The sequence below is a fragment of the Bemisia tabaci genome, chromosome 1, assembly GCF_918797505.1.
Source record: "Bemisia tabaci chromosome 1, PGI_BMITA_v3".
Taxonomy (NCBI): Eukaryota; Metazoa; Arthropoda; class Insecta; order Hemiptera; family Aleyrodidae; genus Bemisia; species Bemisia tabaci.
In genome coordinates, this window is record NC_092793.1 from 37328787 (window position 1) to 37354252 (window position 25466).

Consider the following 25466-nt stretch of genomic DNA (forward strand, 5'->3'; position numbering starts at 1 on the left):
CTAGTTGCTAAATGTTTTCCATTTAATGAAAAAAAAAAAAAAAAAAAATTCAAGTGTCGAAAATCTCTACAGGAAGCGATTACATGAAAAACAGTAGCTCAATGATGCTGGAGATCAGTATCAATTCATCAAGACTTGCATCCGCGTTGTGGCTAGAGATGCCTTTGGGGTGCGCGAAAAGATCAGCACTGGATGCAAACCTTACTGGTGGGACAAAGAGATTGAGGAAAAGATCGATGCAAAGAGGCTAACATATTACTCCTCCCTCCAATCAAAGAATAATGAGGATAAAATTGCCTACGAACTTACGGAAGCAAAGGTAGGAAGACGCATTACAAAAAAGAAACATGAGTCTTGTGAAAACAACTGCTCCAGGATTAACACGTGTGAGGGTCATCCCAAAAGTCTTGCACGTTTTGCTCTCATTCCAAAAGTATTAAGGATAACGAACATTCAATTAAACGTGCATATGAGGCATGTTTTCAGCTTTAATTCAAGCCCAAGTTTATTTAAAATCGGATGAACGGGACGCTCAAAGGGTCATTTCTCCCGCGCCGCGCCGCCTTCGATGCGTTTCCCGCCACCTCCAGGCGCACGGTTTCCGTGATAGGTAAGATGTGCGGACGATTTCGGCCGATCTGATATAATCGTATTGAAATCCTTATCAATATTTTTAACCAGGTTGTTAACCCGGGCCTTTTAACGCCCTAACGTTTTAGGCGATCAATGTTGAGTGCAATCAGTGTTCTTTTGACATTTGTGTAAGCTTATTGTGATAAGTGTGTTGTAAAGTTATGGCATTTTCAAAGCCAGAAAACTGTGAAGTTCAGTCAGTAATTCGATTTTCGACTTTGGAATGTGTTAGGCTATGTGACATTATTCCCAGACTTTGAGCAGTTTACAGAGAAATGCGATGAGCGGTGGAAACGTCCAGAGGTTGATCCAATCGTTTCGAGTCAAGAACATAGGTGCACAATGAAATCTGAGATGGCAGGCCACGTGTGATCGATAGTGACTTAGTGCAATGAGTTGAGGCTTTTATCCGCGAAGATTGCCGAATGACAATTAACGAAATGTTCGAATATTTTCCTGTAATTTCTCGATTTGTCTTGCATCAAATCGCTCATAAATGGTTGAATTAAAAAAAATTCGAGCAAGGTGGATTCCGAAAATGCTAGCTTACCGCGTGCCTGGAAGTCGGGAAACGCATCGAAAACGGTGGGGGAGAAATGCCCTCCTAAGCGTCCTGTTCATCTAATTTTTAAAAACCTGGGCTTAAATTACAGCTGAAAGTATGCTTCATAGGCACATTTATTCCGATTTTCTCTAACTTTTATAATTTTGAAATGAGGGCAAAACGCGCAAGACTTTCAGGATTACCATCGTACCTAGGAAGAAGGAAGAGAGCGGAGAGCTGGAAGTTGATAGAGGGCTTGCAAAGGGACATGAAAAAGGAAATTATATTTCTGATAACAATCGGCCAACTGGAGGACCATTTTAAAGAATTAATTTACCCCCCTGTAGTTTTAGTTACCACAAGGTACTTTTACTTACTCCTCGTTGTTACGAGGAGTCAGTATTGACGGAAAAGTCTTGAAGGCTAAAATAGAAGGAAAGAGGGCTCCATGTAATGTGGAATAGAAGAGCAAGCAGGATTCAGGGCTGGTATATTAACTGTCGACTCTTTATTCTGTATCACAAAACTGATATAGAACAAATTGGCCAGAAGACAGGAGCTCCATTTACTTTTTGTTGATCTTCAGAAAGCGTGCGTTCTTTTTTTGTTTTTTTTTTTCAAGCGACCTTTATTGACAAAAGATTACAAAAGCAGTGGACATATAAAAGATGGACAACAGGAAACAGTGAGTAAGAAACAGAAGTAAGTAAAAGAGTTATAAAAGGAGCAGATGAAATTGAATATACAAAATTAGCGAAAAAGGAGAGCGAATCAAGTGACTCCAGGAGTCAAGGTTGCACCGGAATTACCCTGCGGCCTGCGGTATACCGTCGGTGGGGGGTTGGGAGGTTCAGCGTGTGGGGGGACATCATGGATGACTTCTTCTTGATGACGCACTCAACAAAAGAGGAGATAAACGTCAAATTTTGATGGGAAGAAAGGAGGAGTTCCTGTGCAGACAAGAGAATGAAATGTGACCCCAGCTTAGCATTAAGAAGCTCACACTTCGCTAGAAGAAGGGGCAGAGAAAGAAAGTATGCTCCTGAGAGTCTCTAGAACTGCAGCCGGGTAGAGGGCACAGATTATCGTCGAGAATTTTAAACCTATTAAGATAGTCAAAGAAACATCCATGACCGCTAAAAAATTGCGTCATAAAATAATTTGTGCCTCCATGAGGCCTCCGAAGGAAACTCCTAAGGTCTGGGATGAGGGTCTTGAACCATACGTCTGCGCTAGTGTCTTCCTCCAACCTGGACGCCCACCTCTCAAAAATGTTGTCTCTGACTTGAAGCTTGGGCTGGCTACTGTACTACCTGCATCTAGATTCTATGTAAAGATCGGTTGGAGGAATGCCACTGAGAATGTCGAGGACATTATTAGAGACAGTACGGTGGGCAGCACAAATACTTCGTTTAAGGGGCCTACATGCTTTGGTACTAAGATCTCTAGAATTTGCCAATTTAGTTACCTCCGCCCATACGGGCACACCGTAGAAAAGTGAAGAGTATGCTGCTGTCAATATTAGCTTCCTCTTTTTAAAGGAGGGACCCTTGATGTTGGGCAGCAGAGGAATTAATGAGGCGTGGACCCTCGTAGCCTTTTCACAATCCTTAAATACATGATTTTTGAAACCGAGTTTTTTGTCTAGCCAGATGCCAAGATATTTGATTGATGGGGAGGGCTTGATAAGACAATCTAACACGCGTACAGAAATCTTTTTCCATTTCTTCCCGCCCTCCAGAATGCAGGCCTCAGTTTTGCTTGGCTCAAGACTCAGTTTTCTTGGTACCATTTCCTCATTGATTTCGTTAGTCACTATCTTGGTTTTACATCGCAATTCCTTTGCAGTTTCCGCCTCGATTATAACTGAAAGATCATCAGCGTAGCCTAGTTTTTTGCACCTGGTCGTATGGATTTTTTCTATCACCAAATCATAGCAAATGTTGAAAAGAAAAGAGCCAAGAATGGACCCTTGTGGAACCCCAGACGTAACTGGGAAAGAGTGAGCCCCATAGGTAATAATAAGGTCAGCGAGGTAGCTCTGGATTAAATTTACAAGATAAGCTGGGGTGTTTTTTCTTTTCAAAGATGATACGATGTCCAACCAAGACAGTAAATTGAATGCATTCTTAACATCCAAAGTTAAGATTGCTAGTGCCTTCTTTCCTCTGATGTCATACTTCTCGCTGACTATGTCACGCAATTTGTTTATTGCGTCGAGTGTTGAACATCCTGTCCTTAATCCAAATTGTCTTTATGAAAGGGGATCAGTCGATAAAGAAAGTCTAAAGAGGATAAAGGAAGGTCGAATACCTTCCAGAGGCCATTGAGGAGGCAAATGAGTCTATATTTTTTAATGCCAGCTTTCTTGGACTTAGGCAAAAGGAAGAGTATAGGCCTTCTCCATTCTATAGGGAAAGTGCCAGACAATAAATAAATTATTAAACATGTCAGTGCAAGAGGAGATGTTACAGTTAAAAATGACTCAATGATTTCAGGAGGGATTCTGTCTGGCCCCGGGGCTTTTTTGGGCCTAAGCTGCGAGGACCCACGCTTGACTTCCTCGAGCGTAAAAGGAGCAATTTCCTCCTCCACAGTAGCCTGCTGCCAAGTAATGATAGGGTGCAGTGGAAAAAGTTCAGAGACTACTGCCCTGAGTTCGGACTCAAATAGTGACTCATTATCATAGGATTTAGGCGACTTGAACTTATTACGCATTATTTTGTAAGCTCTCCTCCAGCAAGCCACCTCAAGTTCATCCAGGAGATTATCCCAACATCGAGTTTTAGATTTATAAAACGCGTCGTTTAAAAGTTTGCGAGAGTTGGAGAATTCTATAAATTGTCAGTCACTTTCAGCGTTAGAAATGCCTTTCATTTCGTACAGGCGCCTTCGTGCTTGAAGGCATGATTTGGGGAGGTATGCAATTTCCGCTGTCCACCAGTAGGAGGGCTTCTTTTTGGAGGAAGGGTCTTTTCTTGCAAAATTCTTATCCAGGGAGTAAATTAGGATTTCCCGGCAACTCTGCGCTGTGAGGACAGTGGTTGCCGCTAGAACTAAGGTGACAAACCTGGCTATGGTGGAAAGAAAGGACAGGGTTTCGTCTTTAGAGATCCACCAACCAGTAGACACATATGGTTTAGCTGGAAGGGGGGGGGGGGGTATCAGACAACATAGGAAATTTTAACGCGTGGTGGTTGCTGTGATTTTCGTAATGGTTCAAGACCCCAAGCCCAGAAAAAAGGGGCAAGGAAGGGACTGAGCCACAGACTCACCATGGTGATTTTGAGAGGTGGGAACAAAATGATCAGAATCGTTTAAAGTAGTAAGAGAGTTCGCTGTGAACCATTCCAGAAGTGCTTCGCCCCTGGGGTCACTTTTTCTATCCCCCCAAGCAAGAGATCTGCTATTAAAGTCGCTCATGATGACAAGAGGCAGGGTTTGCTGAGCGATGGACATCTCAAGCCTAAAGCGTACGTTAGAGTGTCATTAGGGAAACTCTGGGAAGCCCTGGAAAAATGGAATTTTAGTAAAGGACTGAATGCCATTAAACAGTATTACCGCAGAAGTTGTACAAAAGTCAAATATCAAGGAAAGTTGTCTGGTTGATACAGCCATATTGTTTACTCTATGTTTTGCTGATGATCAGATGGTGATCGTGCAAGATGCAGATGGCACTGGATATATTGTTGAACTGTGTTTCCCACTTAAAAATGTAATACTTTATGTTGGCAACAACAGTAGACGTGGGAGATCAGCCATCGCGTAGGCGTCAGCCCTACTTGGAGCACTTGTATTCATCTTATCTAATATAATGTTGTTCTCCTGAACATGGCCTTACATTTCTTGCGCTAATTCATTTCTTACAACCTATTGACTAGAGTTGGGCTGGGTATCCGGCGATTATCCTGATTACCGGATTATCCAGCCGAATCGGGATATCCGGTTTTTGGACCCGCCGGATAGTGCTTTTACAACTGTGAAAATTTCGAGAAATTTTTGTGATATTTTGGCATTTTTCGGCGCATTTTGAGTAGTCATTGTCATTGTTCAACTTTTTGAAGCTTGTTATGACCGGAATTAAGGACATTACCCGCACATTTACACGATTGCAACGTGATTCAATTCCGAAAGTCTGCGTGTTCCACTTTCAAAGACGAAGATGCAGGTGGAAGAGAAAAAAAAACTATGCCACCAACATGTGCATAAGTTCCCTGTTGGTAACGTTTTTAGTCCGGAAGTAACTCCGCAATTATTGCAATGTCACAGTGCGCAGCTTGCTCTTGCAGCATCAAAGCACTGTTTACCACTTTTGTCTTGTTAAGGCACACTTCGAAAGGGCTGGACACACTTTCAAAGTGAAGCTTCAAAGAGGTGGCTGTTTAGTCAAGTGTTGCGCATCGATGAGGTAATCGATGGCAACACTTGGCTAAACAGCCACCACTATGAAGCTTCACTTTGAACGTGTGTCCAGCTTTTCATGATATCTCTCTTTCTGCACATCAAATTCATCCGGCTCATTACATCATGAAGCCAATGAGAGCCATGCTGCTTATGTGCCAGGTCTTTTTTTAGTATTTGTTTCAGCAGGCCGACTCATAGCGTTTCATTGAAAAATATAAAGGTCGCCGGTGCGAAGGCACAAATATCATGGATGACGGTCTTGATGGTGTAGCACACAGTGTGCCTCTTGTCCCAAGCACGAAATCGAAAGATTTTTCTCGCTCAAATCGGGAGATTTTTCTCACGCAAAAAAGCACTATCCGGATACGGTATAATCCGGCTCCGGCCGGATACATTGGCGAATTATCCGGTATCCGGCTCCAACCGGATACAAAAAATCTTTTCACAAACTCTTCCCAGCCCACTCTCCTTAACTTCTTCTTTTTTAGGAAAAACGAAATCCGACGATCACATCAGAATAGCTTGCAATAATCAGCAAATTACCATCCACAGATTCAACGTGTGATAATCCGGCTGTGCACCTGCACTCAGGAGAGTCCCTGCAAAGATAATCCCAAGCCCCGACCTCTTTATCAACCGTTGATGGCGAGATAATCAACGAGGTCGGATACTTTCTAGACAGACCCTGTAAACCTCCTTCGGGAGCACTATGCGTGCTATTTCAATGTACCTACCTAGTTTCTCTATACCATAGAGACACTGATAAATCTGACAATGAGAGAGATTTGGTAGAATGCTAATAGTCTTCAAATTACAAGGCTACTTACCCAACTTCAACAATTTTATCTCTGGTGTTCTTCATTGTGCAACGGGCGGCCTACAAATAAGGATTACAGTGATTAGTGGAAGAGATAATTCCAAAAGGGGAAAGGCTTTACAAATGAAGTTTTATACAATGGAGCTCTGGCATGTGTGGGAGATTTGCGATCTCAGTACCTTTCCGTACATAAAATTTCGTGAGAAATAACATGGCGCCACTGGTTTGCTGTGAAACGAACTCCAAAGCTCAAAAAAGCTTTCCAGTTGTGACTGAAATGGAGGGAATATTCCTTGCTATCTTGAGAGTCCACCTCTACATCTAGTCAACCTCTCCATGCAAAGTTAGGGAGAAAATACAATAGCAGGGTTGCCATGTTTTCAGTTTTGGAGTCCCCAAACAAAGAAGCAACCCTGTTAATATATTTGCTCACTATTTTGGCATGGAAAGTTTGACTTGACGGAGAGGTGGACTCTTAGAAAAGCGTGGATAATCCTTTCCATTGCGGCCTCAACATTTGAGAGCTTTTTTTGAGTTTTGGAGTTTGTTACAGAGGAATCCACTAGCATCGTCATATTTCTCACAAAATGTTACAAAGGAGTAAGTACTTAAATCGCAAATTCCGGACACATGCAAGAGCTTCATAAAAGATGTAAAATGTGTTAAAGAATGATTTTTGACCAATTCTTGTATAATATCATAAGTCATCATCATTACACCTGCCAGGCTGACTATAAGAGGGCGTATCTCACTAACAAATTATCTCCTCCAGCAAACTGATGTGCTTTGACTTTTAAAAAGGTCAATGTTGCTCTCAGAGGTCTGGTTCCAACACCAATAACGAATTTAGAGCCTTGAAGTAGCCTTTTAACACTATAAGACAAGGCCACTTCAAGGCATACTTTCCTCGTCCCACATCCTGGCTGTATTTCCATCAATACTCAATATTGAAACGGGACGGTACCGGTACATCTAGTGTACGGTCCCATTTTGGTCTTTTTCCACTACGCGCGCGTAGGATTGGCAGCCTTACTGCTCAGCACGTTTTTGCTAGATTTGTTTTGGGTAGCAGCTTGAGGCGAGCTTTCCCGGAGTCGGATTTTTGGGCCCGATATTTGGTCTCAGCCATGGAGCGCCTCGTCCGCTGCTATGAATGTGATCAATCGACATGCTGGAGTCTAACGTTTACGCAAAGAGGCCTACAGTCCTACGCAAGAGTAGCAGAAGTTTGAAGAAGTTTGAAAAAGAAGTCTGTGGTAGAAGTTTGAAGTACTACATTGAAACAGAAGTTTGAGGTAAATTTGTCAGTAGTGTTTCATAGAAGTGCGTTATGATATATTCGTCAATTACCCTGCGAACCAGTGTTGTTGTCATCTTGTTCCTCAGCTCTACTACCCGCCTGAGTAATCACCCCCCTCCCTTACAAATATAAACGATTTTCTGTGAAAAATGAGTCATTTCATAATAGGTATTTCAATACATTACATACATACAGGTATTCAATACTTTATATTTTCAACATTCTGACACAAATATTTTTCTAATAATTTAAACTATGATTCACAATTGAAGGTTGAAATATAATTTTATAAAATTAAGCGCTTACCAATTTGTCTCCATAACGTATGGTGAAATTGTCAGGAGTCTCAACTGGATAAAACATCTGTGGAGTTAAGGGATCCCTTTTCCCAAGTAGGGTCCAAACTTGCTTTCCGTTTTCTTCTCGAATTACATATCCAGAAACAACTTTCCCTACAGTCAAACAAAAGAAGATAGGCTTTTCAGAAATTTAAGAATCAATTTATAAAGCAGATGTTATGATTAGAAAAGATGGTTGTCCTCTTAACATGTTTCTAAAAAAACACTTACGGTCTTGGGAAAAGTTTACTATGTCTAGCATTTTGACACTGCTTGAACCAAGAGAGTTTGGAGCAGGTAGAAAGATCTAAAGAAAAAGAACCAACGGATCAGGCTGACTCTTTCATGGCTGGCTATGCTGCGCTGCAACAAAACGGCAGCACAGTTTACCTCTCCCGCCCCTCTAATACACTGGAAAACGACACATTCTTAGTGAAATGAGCGGTGATTTGTGTAATTAAAATGGTAAGATATCTGTAATAGATTAAATATTTGCATGCTTTATACGTAACGTGAAGCCACTTTCATTTAAATATTTTCTTTTTGGGAGAAAAAGTTCACCTTGATGTTTGTTTAAGGCCCCTCCAGGGTCACATTTCTTCAAACTGTAAATTTTTTAATTATACATTATTTTAACAATAACAAAACACGTTTAATGCAAGAGTTGTGATAGTGTGTTTGATTGGGAATCAAGGGAGGATATTTACCTTAAATGTTGCTGTGTTATTCACTTCAAATTCATGTTAACATTGTCAAAAAAGCGTATGATGAGAAAGCTGCACAGAGTTGACAGCTGCTTTCACAGTTAAAAGCACAGTTCTTAGTAAAACTAGATGGGTGCAACATGATAGGGCCCTAGACTGTTAGAGCCCGTCAATTTTACTAAGAGGTGTTTCCAACAACGATGATTTTAGCGCTCGTTGATTTTGGCCCAAGCTTTGCTCCAATGCTGTACAAGGTGCCCCTGATGCCTGGGCAAAATTTCAGCACCCTTGGATAATTAGAGGGGAGGGGACAGGAGGGCAATGTTGTCATTTGGGCAAAACTTTGGGAATCAATATCTCTGAACAGGGAATTATTTTAGCTGTGGACGTTACATTCTATGCCTTAAACTGTCCATAAGTTGGTCTGCTCAGCCCACAAAATTCAAAATTCTTTGAAGACTGAGTAATGTGCCTTGCACTCTTTGGTGCTGCAAATTTTTGTTGAAAAAGATTGTGGACAATGCAAGATACCGGTCAAAGAAGGCCGTTGCGGACGTTACTAAAAAGACCTCTCCTTTTTGTGGACCTTACTTTGACTTCAATTTTTATAGAAACTATTTTATTGCCACTTTTATGGCGTTGCGGACGTTACAAGGTTTTGTTGCGGACGTTACAAGGTTTTGTTGCGGACGTTACAAGGTTTTGTTGCGGACGATACAAGGCTTTGATGCGGACGTTACAAGGATTTGTTGCGGACGTTACAGCCATAGAACTCTGTGCCTAAAATAGGCTGTAACTCTCGCAGTTTATGAATTTATTGAATTAAAAGATAACAGCATGAATCAGGAAAGCCAGTATAGTCACAATGGTCTATGAATTTCACCTTAAATTTAATACGAATATCTGTCAGAAACTTTCCGAAGTAAATATCTGAGGTGATGGTAGAGCCAAGTTTCTATCTTTAAAATACAACCTAAAAATAAATTTAAGCACAAATTATTTGTGAAAATGAACAGAACGGCAAAGTTAAGAGATGTTACGTTCATCAATAGTGTAAAAATGCGCCTTTTAAAAAAGATACAGAGTATTCCCGATCATGTGTATAGTGCTATTTATTTAGTTATTTTAGGTCGAACGAAGTCGGATATGGCAGAAATTAAAAGGCAATTGACCCCCAAGGAATCTGAATTTCACCCTCCCGAGGCCCCTACTGCCCCCATCGGTAGGTAACATGGGGGACCCACCTTCAAAAGTGGGGGTGCCGGTCCCCGTCGAAATCATTCTATCAAACTCAGGCAGTACAAAAAATTTTAAACTAGAAAATCCCCAAAAAATCAAAAACTGACCAAGTGCACTGCCCAGAAAATTTCCTTCGAGTTTTTTACAGCACACGAAAATATTTCATAATAACGTGTTAAAAAATCACGAAAAACTGATTTCGTGGGCATCGATAGATAGCAGCAATTAGCCGCATTCCCGATATAGGCCCCCGCGTGTGCACTATAGTAAGGCTATTACAGTAGGAGGTGCAGGATACACTCAATAACCGTGCAGTCGAAGACGAAGATAGGTTAAAAGTAGTTACGATCAATAATTAATTTGTATTTAAATGCACATCATCAGGAAGAATGTATTAACTATCTCAGAAAACAATAAGGAACGTTTTACCGAAATTAAAGAGCTTGATGCAAAAACGGCTTTTTTCGCCCCCCCTCTGGAAGTTCTTCAGACTTTGTCTATTGATTACTCTCATACTTGAGCGCTTCTTTTCCCAAATTTTCAAACTCCCAAAAAATTTTGGGGGGGAGCTAGAGGGGGTGGAAGTCAAAACCTGTGAACCTCGATATCTCTTGAACAAAAAAAGATATCGAGTTCCGGTTTGGACGAAAAATCGTCTAAAGTTGCATTCCCGATATCACATTTTTAAGTCAACATATGTGCTTTTTTCCAGTTTTTAGGTCCAGAAAATTTCTTTTAAACGAAGAATTTACAAAGATCTCAATTTTTTATTTGAACCAAAACCAGTTTTTTAAATTGTTCGTCTTTTCCCGCATCCAACGAGTGGTCCATTAAGCTGGGGAACCAAACGGTTCCGGAGTTATGATCGATTGAAGTTTCCGCTCAACGCGCGCCGACCGATTTTCGCGCGCAAAAAAGTCGGATTTGACTGTTATTAGATCAGATTGAATGTTCAAACTGAGCAAAGTGCTTTATTAGGGAATCTTGAGGGTCGCTGAGTCCAGAAATTACAGATACTTCCAAATAATTTACGTTTTTAAAATTACAGCTCCGTAGCGCTATTTTAGAGGCCCACTGAGCGCCGACCGGCCGCTCAGTGGTCCTGTCCGAAGCTGCAATTTTAAAAACGTGAATTTTTTGGAAGTATCGGTAATTCCTAAACTCAGCGACCCTCAAGATTCCCTAATAAAGCATTTTGCTCAGTTTGAACATTCAATCTGATCTAATAACAGTCAGATCCGACTTTTTGGCGCGCGAAAATCGGTCGGCGCGCGTTGAGCGGAAACTTCAATCGATCATAACTCCGGAACCGTTTGGTTCCCCAGCTTAATGGACCACTCGTTGCATGCGGAAAAAGACGAACAATTTAAAAAACTGGTTTTGGTTCAAATAAAAAATTGAGATCTTTGTAAATTCTTCGTTTAAAAGAAATTTTCTGGACCTAAAAACTGGAAAAAAGCACATATGTTGACTTAAAAATGTGATATCGGGATTTCGACCTTAAGAATCTTAAAGTATGCAATTTTAGACGATTTTTCGTCCAAACCGGAACTTGATATCTTTCTTTGTTCAAGAGATTTCGAGGTTCGCAGGTTTTGACTTCCACCCCCCCTGGCTCCTCCCCCCCAAAATTTTTTGGGAGTCTGAAAATTTGGGAAAAGAAGCGCTCAAGTATGGGAGTAATCAATAGACAAAGTCTGAAGAACTTCCAGAGGGGGGGCGAAAAAAGCCGTTTTTGCATCAAGCTCTTTAAAATTGAGCACACTTTATGAGTGAGAATAAATTGAAACCTAATCAAGTTGCTATAGTGTAGGTACCTGAATTTTTGGTACGAGGTTATCAAACAAGTTACATGTGAGATTAATTCTAGCTAGAGCCGTGTAACGTCCTCTCCGTTGCGGACATTACACTTTTTCGACTTTGTATAACATGATAATTGAAGTGTCTAAATACGTTCTAACACTACTGGAGTAACAATGAAAAACATGTCCTAACGTTCACCAAACACGAACTTCTAAACTGGCTCCTACGTTAAATGGAATTAAGTTTAGTAGCTTTTCTGTTTGGACGTTACATTTTCACATGCCTTCACAAAATGAGGAAAAATATTGCATTCATTTGGACTTTTCTGCTTTTTGAAGGCTGTTTGATATTTTGGAGGAACTTAACTGTAACTCCATGTGGTTTTCAATCATAAAGATGCAACGTGTAATGAATAAAAATTACTTCAAACATAACCTCGAAAATCACTACTCTCGACATGCCTTCAGAATAACTGAAAAATCTTGCGAATCTAGAAACTTGAAATGGAAAGTGATCTCATTTCCTAAAATTGAACATTTTTCCAATACGGTGCACAACATTTTATCATACACCAGTTAAATTGATTTTGCAACCTCGAAGGTCCCGTTTGGAAATAATTCCCCTGGAAGTGTTGTGGTTTGCGCTAAAAAAAGTCAAAAAATAATTCCTACAAGAATATTAGGATGGTTCTTATTTTTCGACTTTTCGAAAATCGAATGTCTGACCCCCACAAAGTTGTCTTTTGGGATTAGATGAACGTACAAAAAATTTCAGCCGGATCGGATCATCCGAAGTGGTGCCGCCGGGGCCGACAAGTCTCTTAGTGGGAACTTCAAATTTGGGACAATTGCGTTATTCTGTCGTTTCGCGAATTTTTTTCTCCCTTTAAAAATGTAGCCATGGTTTTGAAATTTTTTGAGGTAACACACTTTTCAGGGCCTCCTATGAAAAAAATAAAAAAAATTACCTTACCACTTGTAAAATGCCCTTTTCCACCCCCCAAAGGAGCCTCATCGTACGATATCGCAGTTTTCTCGTAACATGCTCCTGGCACGGTTTGACTGATGAACGGTTTAAATTTTTTGACAAAGCAAAAGCAAAATCGCTTCACTCATGAAGAGGGAAGTGTCTACCAAGTCACTAAAGCCAAGAAGAAAAACATTCTGTAGAGCTCCTGGAAAATAAAGTCGACTGAGAGGTATTTTAGGGCTAAAAAGGGCAACTTACCGATGGTTATCACTGTTCCATTACCACAGAAAATTGTGGTTGTTTTAAGTAGTCAAACACAAAAACCGCAGATTTTAGCCGCATGGTAAATTTTGGAGACCTGAAATTACCAATCAGAACCGAAAATTCCTCAAATTTTCCATGAAGCTCTCCAAAAACGACCTGGTTTCTGAGCTGTTGATTCAGCCATCGAACCACATACCATCAGTAAGTTGCCCCTTTCAGCCCTAAAATACCTCTCAGTCGACTTCATTTTCCAGGAGCTCTACAGAATGTTTTTCTTCTTGGCTTTAGTGACTTGGTAGACACTTCCCTCTTCATGAAAGAAGCGATTTTGCTTTTGCTTTGTCAAAAAATTTAAACCGTTCATCAGTCAAACCGTGCCAGGAGCATGTTACGAGAAAACAGCGATATCGTACGATGAGGCTCCTTTGGGGGGTGGAAAAGGGTATTTTATAAGTGGTAAGGTAATTTTTGTCATTTTTTCATAGGAGGCCCCGAAAAGTGTGTTACCTCAAACAATTTCAAAACCGTGGCTACATTTTTAAAGGGAGAAAAAATTCGCGAAATGACAGAATAACGCAATTGTCCCAAATTTGAAGTTCCCACTAAGAGACTTGTCAGCCCCGGCGGCACCACTTCGGATGATCCGATCTGGCTGAAATTTTTTGTACGTTCATCTAAACCCAAAAGACAACTTTGTGGGGGTCAGCCATTCGATTTTCGAAAAGTCGAAAAGTAAGAACCACCCTAAAGAATACATACTGTTTTGATGGTTGTATGATTTATCGTTAATTTGATTCAAATTTTTGGATTTTGACAATTTAACTTTCTCTGTCTATCGCATTTCCTCTCACGCAAATAGTTGCTATGTAAACGGAGACTTAGCAGGGTGACTCTCCATGAAATTCTGCATCTACCACACTTGACCTTACCTAACAGAAATGAGTTGCTCCTGAGTTACAGCAATTTTTGTGCGTGCAACCAGTCTGTGACTAATTCAGGCAAGGTGGAATTAGGGCCTGCAGTAAAAGACCATAGAACAATCTTTGAAGGGTGTTTCTCATGTGTTTTTTGGTGCTGAATTAAAATTTAAACTTCATGTAAAACAGTTATCTCTCAAAAGTTGCAAAATAGCACAAAAAACTGATTCTAAGCAGTTCCCGCACGATTTTGTGATTTATTGAACAAGATTTGGGGACGTGATGAGCTAAAGGAACGTAGGCATCTATTATTAACCTAGGCATTTTCAACATCAAATAGACTGCAGAAGTTGTCAAATTGTGCAAAAGAAGGCTAAGATGTGCCTATTGTACGATTTGGGACCTTTTCTGGTGTTGAAACAAAGTCTAAAATCGAATTTGGCATCAAAAAGTAGGATAAATACTCTTTGCTAAAAACAATCCATACTTCCTAGGACCAAAATTGCAATTTGTCTTGCAATTAGGGTCAAAATCGGCGTTTTCGGAACTAACTATTTAGAAAAATCATCTATTCTAAGAATGACTGGAGAAAACTATCTCAATGTTTTTTTGATTTCGGAAAAAATGCAAGGTTGCTCCACCCTAAGGCACAGGACCGCAGCACTGAGTGGACACTTTAAACAAATTAGGGCTTACTTTCTCACCAAGAGGCAACTTATCCCCCTTCCCATCTTCGGATTTCAGCAAATTTGTAGTGTGCATCATTCCATGATCCTTGCCTTCTTGTATCCACCACAACCCGACTACATTTCTTTCATTGGACGTGTCTGGGTCATTATTGTCGAAAAAGTTTATAATTAAAAATTTAGCACTTCTGAAAACCATCATAAAAAACGTATGTACTTGCCTAACTGATGGGTATGAGTTCTGTATGCAACAGGGTGCAAGACTTTGTGTTCTTCAATGTTACAAGAGGCCTCCATGTGCTCAATCCTTTTGGGATGTATCTGCCCACCAGTTCCCAAGAGAATAACAGCAGCAGTTCGTGGTAACCTTAAAAAGAAGGAATGGAAAGTTGAGAGTCTTTCAAATTAAAACGTTTTGAATAAAAAAAGGGACTGATTAGTAGGGTGGGTTGAATTGCGGAGCACTTAAACAATTTTTTTAAAATATTTTAGAGTTTTTAAGATGCAAGTATACTATAATTTAATCAAAGAAAAGGATTTCTTGCACAGAGAAACTTGGTTCATGGACCCAGACTCCTACAAAAACCATTTATACTTGTTGACTTACTGCTCTTACTCCGGAAAATGATGATAAATCTTTAAATTTGTCTCTTTGATATTTTGTCCCTTTGCAGGCAGTATTTAGCATACATTCTTGGTGAGTTAAAGTCACCTTAAGTTCTTGTTCCCTGTCAAAGAAGGCGCAAAAAGATACTGCTTACAAAAAAGGACCAAAGCATATAACAGAACATTCTGAGAGGCGCATAACCGCAATAACTTTGAGTGGAAAATTGGATCCACCTTTGAGCCATTTGCAACCACTGTCCAGTATACTCATCATTGTCGTCCCGGGACAGCTGTGCAATTGTGCATTGACACGTTGACTCACAAACGGCTGCCAGCATGTGCTAGGCAATCTTTTTTATTGTATTTCTCTGATTTTTTGATAAATAGCGTCATGAGTATTGTTCTAAATATTATTCAAGAGTGTTCTGTTGCCAACCCGAAAAACCTTAATGGGTTTTTTTTTAAAATTAGTTTGGTTTGGTCAAGGATGAATTCTATGGAACAGGGTGGCTTTAACTAATAGGCGCTATGTTGCCAAAACGCTATAACCTCAAAAAGTCCATTTGGGATGACCCTCAAAGTGTACCTGGAGTGCACTTTCGAGGAGCAAAGATTTACCGCCGGATGCGCTGCTGTCGAATGTACCATTAATATCTGTGCTGTTGAATTCCGCCAGTGGACAGGAGGTCAGCACACTTGCTTTCTGTTTTGGTTGTTGCAGAATTGAATCCATAATTGTTTTCATCATAATTTTGTTTCAAGTTTCGGATTATATTCTTTGATTTTTATTTCCAGACCTTTCCTTCCTCTGATATTTCCTGCTATATTGTCGACTTATGAGCTTTTATAGGCTAATTTAAGAATACATAAGAGACTTTAAGATTGCATCTCAGCCTTGAGTTACATCCCGATTTGGTGGGTCTCCCTGATTTAGCTTGAATAGCAGGGCGCGGACAGCGAAAAAAATGCAAATGGCTTAATATTTAGAGAAGAATACACTTACGGTTCTTCAGTGTAATGCAAAATTAACCCCGATCGATCAGATTCTCCATCTATAAAATTAGATCATAGCACAGTTCAGTATTGATAATTAATGACACATGGAAATTAAAAACATCCTAGGTACCATTTCCTTTGAAGTAAAATTATAAATGCAAAAGATTTAAACTTTGATCTTTTTACATGAACCTGCTTTTGTGCATCAATACCAAATTTCCAATTGTTCCTCACCAAAAATGTCCGATTTCATTGTGAAATGCCCAATTTTACGCCAAAATATGCAATTTATCTCCCTTTTTCAATAGTGGGCGAGCAGAGGAAGAGGAAAAAAGCAGGGTTGTCACTAACATGTGGGTTTCTCATGATTTGAAAGTTTACCAAGGAAGATTAGTTTACAGACCTGTTAAAAACGGCAGTGAGTCCTGGTGGCAATCACCTCCAAACACCAAGTTATTTCAACTTTCAACCAATTTGACACATTTTTAAGTAAGGCAAAAAGTTATAAAAATTTCAGAAAAAGCTACATGCTTAGAGTGGGGAAGCAAAAGGCCAATCAGGGGAAATGCATCTATTTGGCTATGAAATTAACGCAACTGAAAAACACATGGTGATTGCATTTTAATACTCATCTCATCAAACTTTTTTTTTTTTTTTCTTTAAAAAGTTTTATTTATTGTAACTTCCAATTAGAGGAAATGTATACAATTATCATAAGTTAGAAATAATGTATGGTAAAGCAGTGACTGGTTAATTGCTTATTATCATAAAATTAAAGAAACTAAACCTAAGACTTAATTAAGATTAAAAGGACATTCGTAAAAATCAAATGGGTGAGATGAGTGAAGATCTGATCTAGTGAGAAGATTATCTTTAAAGATGAGAAATAAGTTATGCAAGTTGTTTAAAAATCGGAATCAGCGTTAGTGACAAGCTCCCAAGGCTTTTTCCTCTTCAGTCTCCGAATTACTTTAGTATTATTTAAAAGTTCAATTGCAGTTTTGTTTGGATGACGATGTAGCCTGTCTTCGTATCTTTGCGAAATTATTTGAATATATTTATAAATAGATTCTATCCCTAAGTCTCTATACCGGGTGTCCGTAAAGTAACTGAAAAGTGGGTATAATTTTTGAACAAAAAAAGATAGAAGGTCGCGGTTTGTGGCATTCTTCATCATTCGAAAAGGGAAATTTTTCGATGGGGGGTTTTTCTTGGTGGACCCCCCTGGGGGGCCCCAGCGGGGGTCAACTTTAAAAATTCAAAAAGCAACCCCAATTTTTTCAGACATGGTTAAAAAGAACTTAAAAAGACAAGAATAATGACGCAAATAAAATTAAAATCGGTTCACTCGTTCAAAAGTTACAGCCGGTCAAAATTTTAAATTGACCACTTTTCAAAAAATCGCCCTTGAGCTCCAAATGATCGAAAAACAAAAACAATCCAGGAATGAAAAGTTTAATAAGTGCCTTACAGGAAAAGGAAAAACAACTGACATTGTCACAAGTTTGGATGGCATTGTTTCAAAATAAAATTTCGGGAGATTCAACAGGGCGGCAAATTTGAGGAAACGCAAAAAATGAAAATTCCAGAAACTGTTATCTTTCAAATACCCTCTAGTATAAGGAAATCAAACGTATCAACTTTTATTCCTTTACTTGGCCAAGTAAGAGCATTAATTTGCTGACTATAAAGTTGGCTTTATTCTCCTTTTATCGTTAAATTTGAGGAGGAGGACCTTGAACATTTCTAAAGCATCCCAAAGGAGGAGAGCTTTTTCACATCAGCTTCATTTCTTGACAGCACAATTAATCCTGTTATGTCACATACTCCAACGATTGAAGGCGCCCCGCTTGACAACTTTATAGTCAGCAAATTATTGCTCTTACTTGGCCAAATAAAGGAATAAAAGTTGATACGTTTGATTTCCTTATACTAGAGGGTATTTGAAAGATAACAGTTTCTGGAATTTTCATTTTTTGCGTTTCCTCAAATTTGCCGCCCTGTTGAATTTTCCGAAATTTTATTTTGAAACAATGCCATCCAAACTTGTGACAACGTCAGTTGTTTTTCCTTTTCCTATAAGGCACTTACCAAACTTTTCATTCCTGGATTGTTTTTGTTTTTTCGATCATTTGGAGCTCAAGGGCGATTTTTTGAAAAGTGGTCAATTTAAAATTTTGACCGGCTGTAACTTTTGAACGAGTGAACCGATTTTAATTTTATTTGCGTCATTTTTCTTGTCTTTATAAGTTCTTTTTAACGTCTGAAAAAATTGGGGTTGCTATTTGAATTTTTAAAGTTGACCCCCGCTGAGGCCTCCCAGGGGGGTCCACCAAGAAAAACCCCCCCATCGAAAAATTTCCCTTTTCGAATGATGAAAAATGCCACAAACCGCGACCTTCTATCTTTTTTTGTTCAAAAATTATACCCACTTTTCAGTTACTTTACGGACCCCGGTAGATGTCCTTATTAGTCTCATACCTTTGGGCACCACTCAATTTCCTTAATATTTTAGACTGCAGCGATTGCAATGATTTTGAACTAGTTTTGGGGGCACAGTCCCAATCATCAAACTGAAAGACAGGTCTTCTGAGGTTGAAAAAGAAAAAGATTCCCAAAGAGTCCTGGGAAATAATGTAAAACAGTTGCTTCAACCTATAGACCGTGGGCCAGCAAGGGGTAACCCTTCCCCCCTCCCCCCCCCCCCCCCGTGGGAATTTTGAAGATGGTGATTTTCTTGAAGCTCTCAACTTGTAGAATAAGATTTTTCTTGTTTACGCGAATTTTATCCTAGTGGGGGGTGGGAGTAGGCCCCCCCTAAACCCCCCAAAATTGCTCAGAATTCCGACTTTTCCGCGAATTTTCCCATTTTTCTCGAAAAGCCTCGATTTTAGGGCAAAACTCCACATAACCATTCTGAAAGCTCGTGAAATTTTGGTGTAGAAAAGCTATGTTTGGCTTTGACCAGGACCCACGGGTCCCCAAAATGAGGGGGGGCTTAAAATGTCAAAATATCTCAGATTTCCGCGAAAATGACCGTTTCGCCGCGATTTCTCGCCAATAACGCGAAGAAGGTTGGTATTATCGTAAAATTGTTTACCCCTAAAATAAAAGAGCATTAATTTTTCATTCGAAAGGCGGCCTAACCCCTCGTGGGGGGGGAGGGGGGCCCCCCAGCAGTACCCACCCTATAAAAACCGTCAAGATCGGCCGCTTCCTTGAGGTAGCGTTATGCGCAAAAATGGGCGATAAAATGAAAACAAGTAGCGTTTGTTCTGAGAGAACATCAATGTGGATTCTTGTGGGGGGTGACAGGGGGGGAGGGAGGTACATTCTCCTCCCTCCCCCTTCCCAAAAAAAAATCACGAAAAACGTTAATTAAACGCGAAAATTCCACTATATAAGACGACTTTCAGGGCCTGTCATTGACACGCTTACACTAACATAATTTAACGAGGGGGGAGGGGAGAGGGGTTTACCCTCCTCCCTCCTCTTCCACCTCCCTTCCCCTCCCCCAAAAAAATAATCACGAAAAAATTTAAATAAACGCGAAAATTCCATACTCTAAAAGGCTACTTTCAGGGCGTGTCATTGTCACGCTCACACTAATATAATTAAATGAGGGGAGGGAGGGAGGTGTTAGACATCTTAGGCTCCCCAGCCAACATTACAAAAGGGTGGGGGAGGGGTAAATCATGGACGTTACTTACTTAATAATAGGAGGGATGGGGAAACCTAGCTGCAGTAGGAGAATTTTAAGATTTGAGGGGATACGTAATTAAATCAGGGAACGTAGAGATACTGCAATCAGAGTTCACTGCAGTATCCGTCTGTGACCAAATGAATGATTGAATACTTCGGCAAACGATCCAATACACTTTGAGCCTATTCTCCAAACGTTTCAAAAATGTCAACATAAGCTTAAGAATGTACATTTCCGTCAATTATGAATAAACTCCCCTCAGTTTCAGTCATTTCCAAAAAATAAAACAGTATCCCTCCGTTCCCTGATTTAATTACGTATCCCTTCAAATCTTAAAATTCTCTTACTGCAGCTAGGTTTCCCCGTCCCTCCTATTACCCAGTAAGTAACGTTTATGAATTACCCCTCCCCTACCCTTTTGTAATGTTGGCTGGGGAGCCTAAGATGTCTAACACCTCCCCCCCCCCTCATTAAATTATATTAGTGTGAGCATGACAATGACACGCCCTGAAAGTCGCCTTATAGAGTATGGAATTTTCGCGTTTATTTAAATTTTTTCTTGATTATTTTTATTATTTAAGGGTTTACCCTTCTCCCTCTTCTTCCACCCTTCTCCCCCTCCTCCAAAAAAATAATCACGAAAAAATTTAAATAAACGCGAAAATTCCATACTCTATAAGGCGACTTTCAGGGCGTGTCATTGTCATGCTCACACTAATATAATTTAATGAGGGGGGGGGGGAGGTGTTAGACATCTTAGGCTCCCCAGCCAACATTACAAAAGGGTAGGGGAGGGGTAATTCATAAACGTTACTTACTGGGTAATAGGAGGGACGGGGAAACCTAGCTGCAGTAAGAGAATTTTAAGATTTGAAGGGATACGTAATTAAATCAGGGAACGGAGGGATACTGTTTTATTTTTTGGAAATGACTGAAACTGAGGGGAGTTTATTCATAATTGACGGAAATGTACATTCTTAAGCTTATGTTGACATTTTTGAAACGTTTGGAGAATAGGCTCAAAGTGTATTGGATCGTTTGCCTAAGTATTCAATCATTCATTTGGTCACAGACAGAAACTGCAGTGATAAATTTATCAAAAACATTCAGCGATTATGGGGGGGATTAAGGGATTCTTTTTCACGAAAGGACCCCCAAACAAAATACCCCGTGGTTTGAAAAGTAATTTAGGCAAGTGTTAAAACAAGAACCAACTTATCGATCTATTCTTAACTGAATGGAACCGAAAAGTCGTCTTATAAAGTGGAATTTTCGCGTTTAATTAACGTTTTTCGTGATTATTTTTTTGGGGGAGGGGGAGGGGGGGGGAAGAGAATGTACCTCCCTCCCCCCCTGTCATCCCCCACAAGAATCCACATTGATGTTCTCTCAGAACAAACGCTACTTGTTTTCATTTTATCGCCCATTTTTGCGCATAACGCTACCTCAAGGAAGCGGCCGATCTTGACGGTTTTTATAGGGTGGGTACTGCTGGGGGGCCCCCCTCCCACCCACGAGAGGTTAGGCCGCCTCTCGAATGAAAAATTAATGCTCTTTTATTTTAGGGGTAAACAATTTTACGATAATACCAACCTTCTTCGCGTTATTGGCGAGAAATCGCGGCGAAACGGTCATTTTCGCGGAAATCTGAGATATTTTATCATTTTAAGCCCCCCCCCCCCCCCCCCATTTTGGGGACCCGTGGGTCCTGGTCAAAGCCAAACAAAACTTTTCTAAACCAAAATTTCACGAGCTTTCAGAGGGGTTATTTGGAGTTTTGCCCTAAAATCGAGCCTTTTCGAGAAAAATGGGAAAATTCGCGGAAAAGTCGGAATTCTGAGCAATTTTGGGGGGTTTAAGGGGGGCCTACTCCCCCCCCCCCCCACTAGGATAAAATTCGCGTAAACAAGAAAAATCTTATTCTACAAGTTGAGAGCTTCAAGAAAATCACCATCTTCAAAATTCCCACGGGGGTGGGAGGGGGGGGGGGTAGGGAGGGTTACCCCTTGCTGGCCCAGGACCTACTAGAGGAACTACATTTGACCCTTAACACTGTTGCAAAAAATACTCCAATACGGATAAATTAGTATATTTTTCATTTTATGTTTGTGTAATATTGAAAACAGATTGAAGGGTCGAGCATGTCTTGTGGACTATAACAAGCACTGTCTGTTTCTTCCTAACAAATACCTAGTGAGGCAGAGTTATTTTTTTAACTTCAGAAAACTATTTTTGAGTTTCAAGAGGAAAGCTGCTAAATGCAATCATTTTGGTATGCATTGCTTCACGAAACTGGCTAAGTCATTGCATTCGTTTTGCCTCCTAGAAGGTATTACATACTTGAAATTAAATCGACAAAATCCTTTTAACTTCACAAAACTCTATCATATGGTAATGCAATATTTTGCTGTAAGCTCTTGTTACACAGACAACTCCATTACTTCTTTCATCAGTTTCTAGGAAGTTCCAAACTTTGGAAATAAGCGGGACATTACCTAACTGACTGTATCTGATCTAAAGAACAGTCATCACAAGAAAAAATTGAGAATCATTTTGCCTGTGCCTATCTATACGTCTATCCCTATCCTTATGCCTCCATACTTAATGCTCTATTTTTGAAAACTTAAAACTAAAACTTGAGGGAAAGCACAGAATCGACAAATTCCCTACAATCAAAGAAGCATTATCTGATGGATGGATTTAATACTTTTTAACAAAGCAAAATTATTATAAAAATTGCAACAGTTGAAAGCCTCACAATAAAAAAGAGGAAAACCCGAGCTCAGTGTTTCTTTTGACAGTAAGGGGAAGTTTGAGACAAACCTTTGTATTTGTGAGCGTAGTGTACTTGTAAGATGAGATATTGAATTGGCGAATCCCCTCCGACTAGAAATCCAACTCCTTCTGGCAAATTGAACGGTGGAGCATCTCGTGCCCATGCATAAATAATCTATAACAAAGAAAACTAACGATGAAAAAAACCTTGTAATTTACCTATACCATATCAAAATAAAAAAAAAGAGAACATGATATATGTCTATAATTTTGTTTTTTCTTTCTTGCAAACGATTCAATAATTCGTCGCCTTCACGACGAAGGGGCGTACCATCAAAATTGGACATTTTGAGCTATGCATGGATCCTTCTGCACCTCAAACTCCTTCTTCCATTGAGCCTTCTTTGAAAGCTCAACTCTCAATATTAGTTGAGTTATTACGTAAAAACAAAAAGGTGTACCGTAAGATAGACCTTTTCTGAATTCAGCAAACGTGCGCATCATAAGGCAAACGCGAGGGTTTCGGTGATACGCCGCTTTGCGCGTTTTGATTCAATGATATCAGGGCTGCTAGGCATAATTTTACAGATTCAGTAAGATATTTAAAATCCTGATCTTTTTTCCGTTCTGAGAGCGCAAAAAAAATTCGGATACGTTAATTAGGGACCTAGCAGTGAAGGAGTTGTGTTCTCCAAAATCTTATTTTTCCTCTCCTGAAAAGTAATCAAAATCTTGATACGCACCTTTGTCGTGAAGGCGACGAATTATTCAATTATACAGCTATTACTTCGGAATTACAAGCTTGGTCCCACCTGGTTCACATAGCAAAGATTTGTCACCAGATAAAAGCATAAGTACTTGAGAGGGTTATGATAACTGTATAAAATTACAATTTAAAACTTAGAACTCATTTTTAACAGTTAATTTACCTACCTACTACCTACTTGTAAAACGACACACAAAGAGAGATCCGGAAAAAGGTGGTGGTGGTGGGGGTTTTAGGCAATTTTTTAGTAAGGAGAAAGTAGAAGCAGAATAAAGCATAATAATGTAATACCTCTGAACCAGATTTACAAGGGTTGAACGCCGGTAAACCATCTAAAGTTGATGACATTTCTCCACAGTTCCTAAGGAGAGAAATAAGAAAATGATAGAGAAAGATAAGAAAATTTGATAAAACTCAAAAATGCGAGGGAGAGGGAGGATTGAATCCCAACTGCAATAGTTTGCAATAGTGTGAAAACATTCATTTCGACGGAGTAAATCGGCAATCACATAACTCGTTTGCAGAGTCTGAAAATCTTTGTCTCTGTTATTTATTTAAAGGAGAACAAATTGATATCATTCCTTGAAGTTTTTGCAGAATTTTCGTCGCACAGAGATGAAAAATCATGGCAGTTTTAAAGAATTGCCGTTGAGTAGTCCTCCGTTTAAAAAATAAAGTATGATAGGAAGTCTGCGACGTCGCAAACCAAGTTATGTGAATGCCGACTTACACCGTCGATTTAAATTAGTCCCCGGGGTACGATCCGAAAACAGTAAAAACCCTGCACTGTTTCATTGGAAATTACCACTTTCAAGGATCATTCTTTATTTGGTCATAAGAAGTTCTCTTGGCAAAGGAAGCACTCTGGGGTCCGTGCAGGAACCGGGATGGCGGCCGGTAAAGATGACCGGCGAGCGTTTTTCGGCGTGCCGAAAGTACGTGTCCAATTTTCGTTCATTTGGTCTCATTTTAAAGCTAGAGTAATTCTGAAGAGGTCTAACTCACGGATTTTTTCGCTTAGGGCACACACACATAAATAGTCGATAGGAAAAGTTCAAAAATTTAAAATTACACACAAATTTCAAGATCGAGTAATAATGTAACATGCGAGAATATGGCTTTTTTACCCGGAGTAGCGTTGATGGGAAATTATCTCACATGGGATTTGATACCGAAACCATTTCTAGGCGTTAAATGATGCACCCGCTAAAGCAATTTATGTGAAGCGTTGCGGTACGCGGCGTAATGGTGGCAACTAACGTGCTATGCAAGTCATACGCGCGCTATACATATTTCGACAAATTCTTGTCCGATTTTCATTTTATTGGGCTTGTTAAAAAGCTACGTTTTAAGCTGACTTCTTAAGCTGATATATTTACGGTTTTTTTTTTTTTTTAAATTTCATCCTGATATGCCTCAAATGAATCGAAAATTTTCAAACCAACATTTATGACAACTAATACTTTTTAATTGGGTGATGGGACAAACTTTCCCCCGTGTTTTAAAGAAAGATCATTCTCTGACGTTGAAAATGATACCGTAACCATTTTTGGCAATGATAAATAGATCCATGAGCGCAATTTTAAGCGCACCCCCGTAGCGAACACATTCCGTTGGTAGGCGCTTTGACCCAATTCACCGCGCCTTTTACTACCTAAGTGGCTGCGACCTTAAGTGATTTCACGGATCCTAAAATAGATATTCGATAAATCGCGAATTACGAAGGGTACCTCACTACCTCACCTCCAATAAAACATAATTTTTATACCAGAATTTATTTTTGTATCTCACAGTTTGCATATCCAGAGGGAAAAACGGGCAGAAGTACGGTGCAAATCATCATGAAAGCTATCCTCGACCGGATCCTTGATCGGTCTTTTTTGACCTTACGGTATTTGTTGACAGGTATAGGACACAAATAAGAATGGTTTGAACGCTTAACTTGCCATGATATATAGACAAAACGCTGAAGGTAATTGAGAAAATTATATATACCGTGATA

The 25466-nt window shown here is 39.8% G+C and overlaps 1 protein-coding gene across 1 annotated transcript in view; it reads right to left on the minus strand.

Annotated features, from left to right (window-relative positions):
- Phm (Peptidylglycine-alpha-hydroxylating monooxygenase) overlaps positions 1-25466 on the minus strand; it is a 100236-nt gene that overhangs the window by 21278 nt on the left and 53492 nt on the right. Inside the window, exons 4-9 of the mRNA XM_072300545.1 lie at positions 23756-23825; positions 22747-22873; positions 16228-16276; positions 14840-14985; positions 8005-8150; positions 6409-6458 (exon numbers count right to left, since the gene is read on the minus strand). Of these exons, the coding sequence (XP_072156646.1) occupies positions 6409-6458; positions 8005-8150; positions 14840-14985; positions 16228-16276; positions 22747-22873; positions 23756-23825 (588 nt within the window). The remainder of the gene's footprint in view (positions 1-6408; positions 6459-8004; positions 8151-14839; positions 14986-16227; positions 16277-22746; positions 22874-23755; positions 23826-25466) is intronic.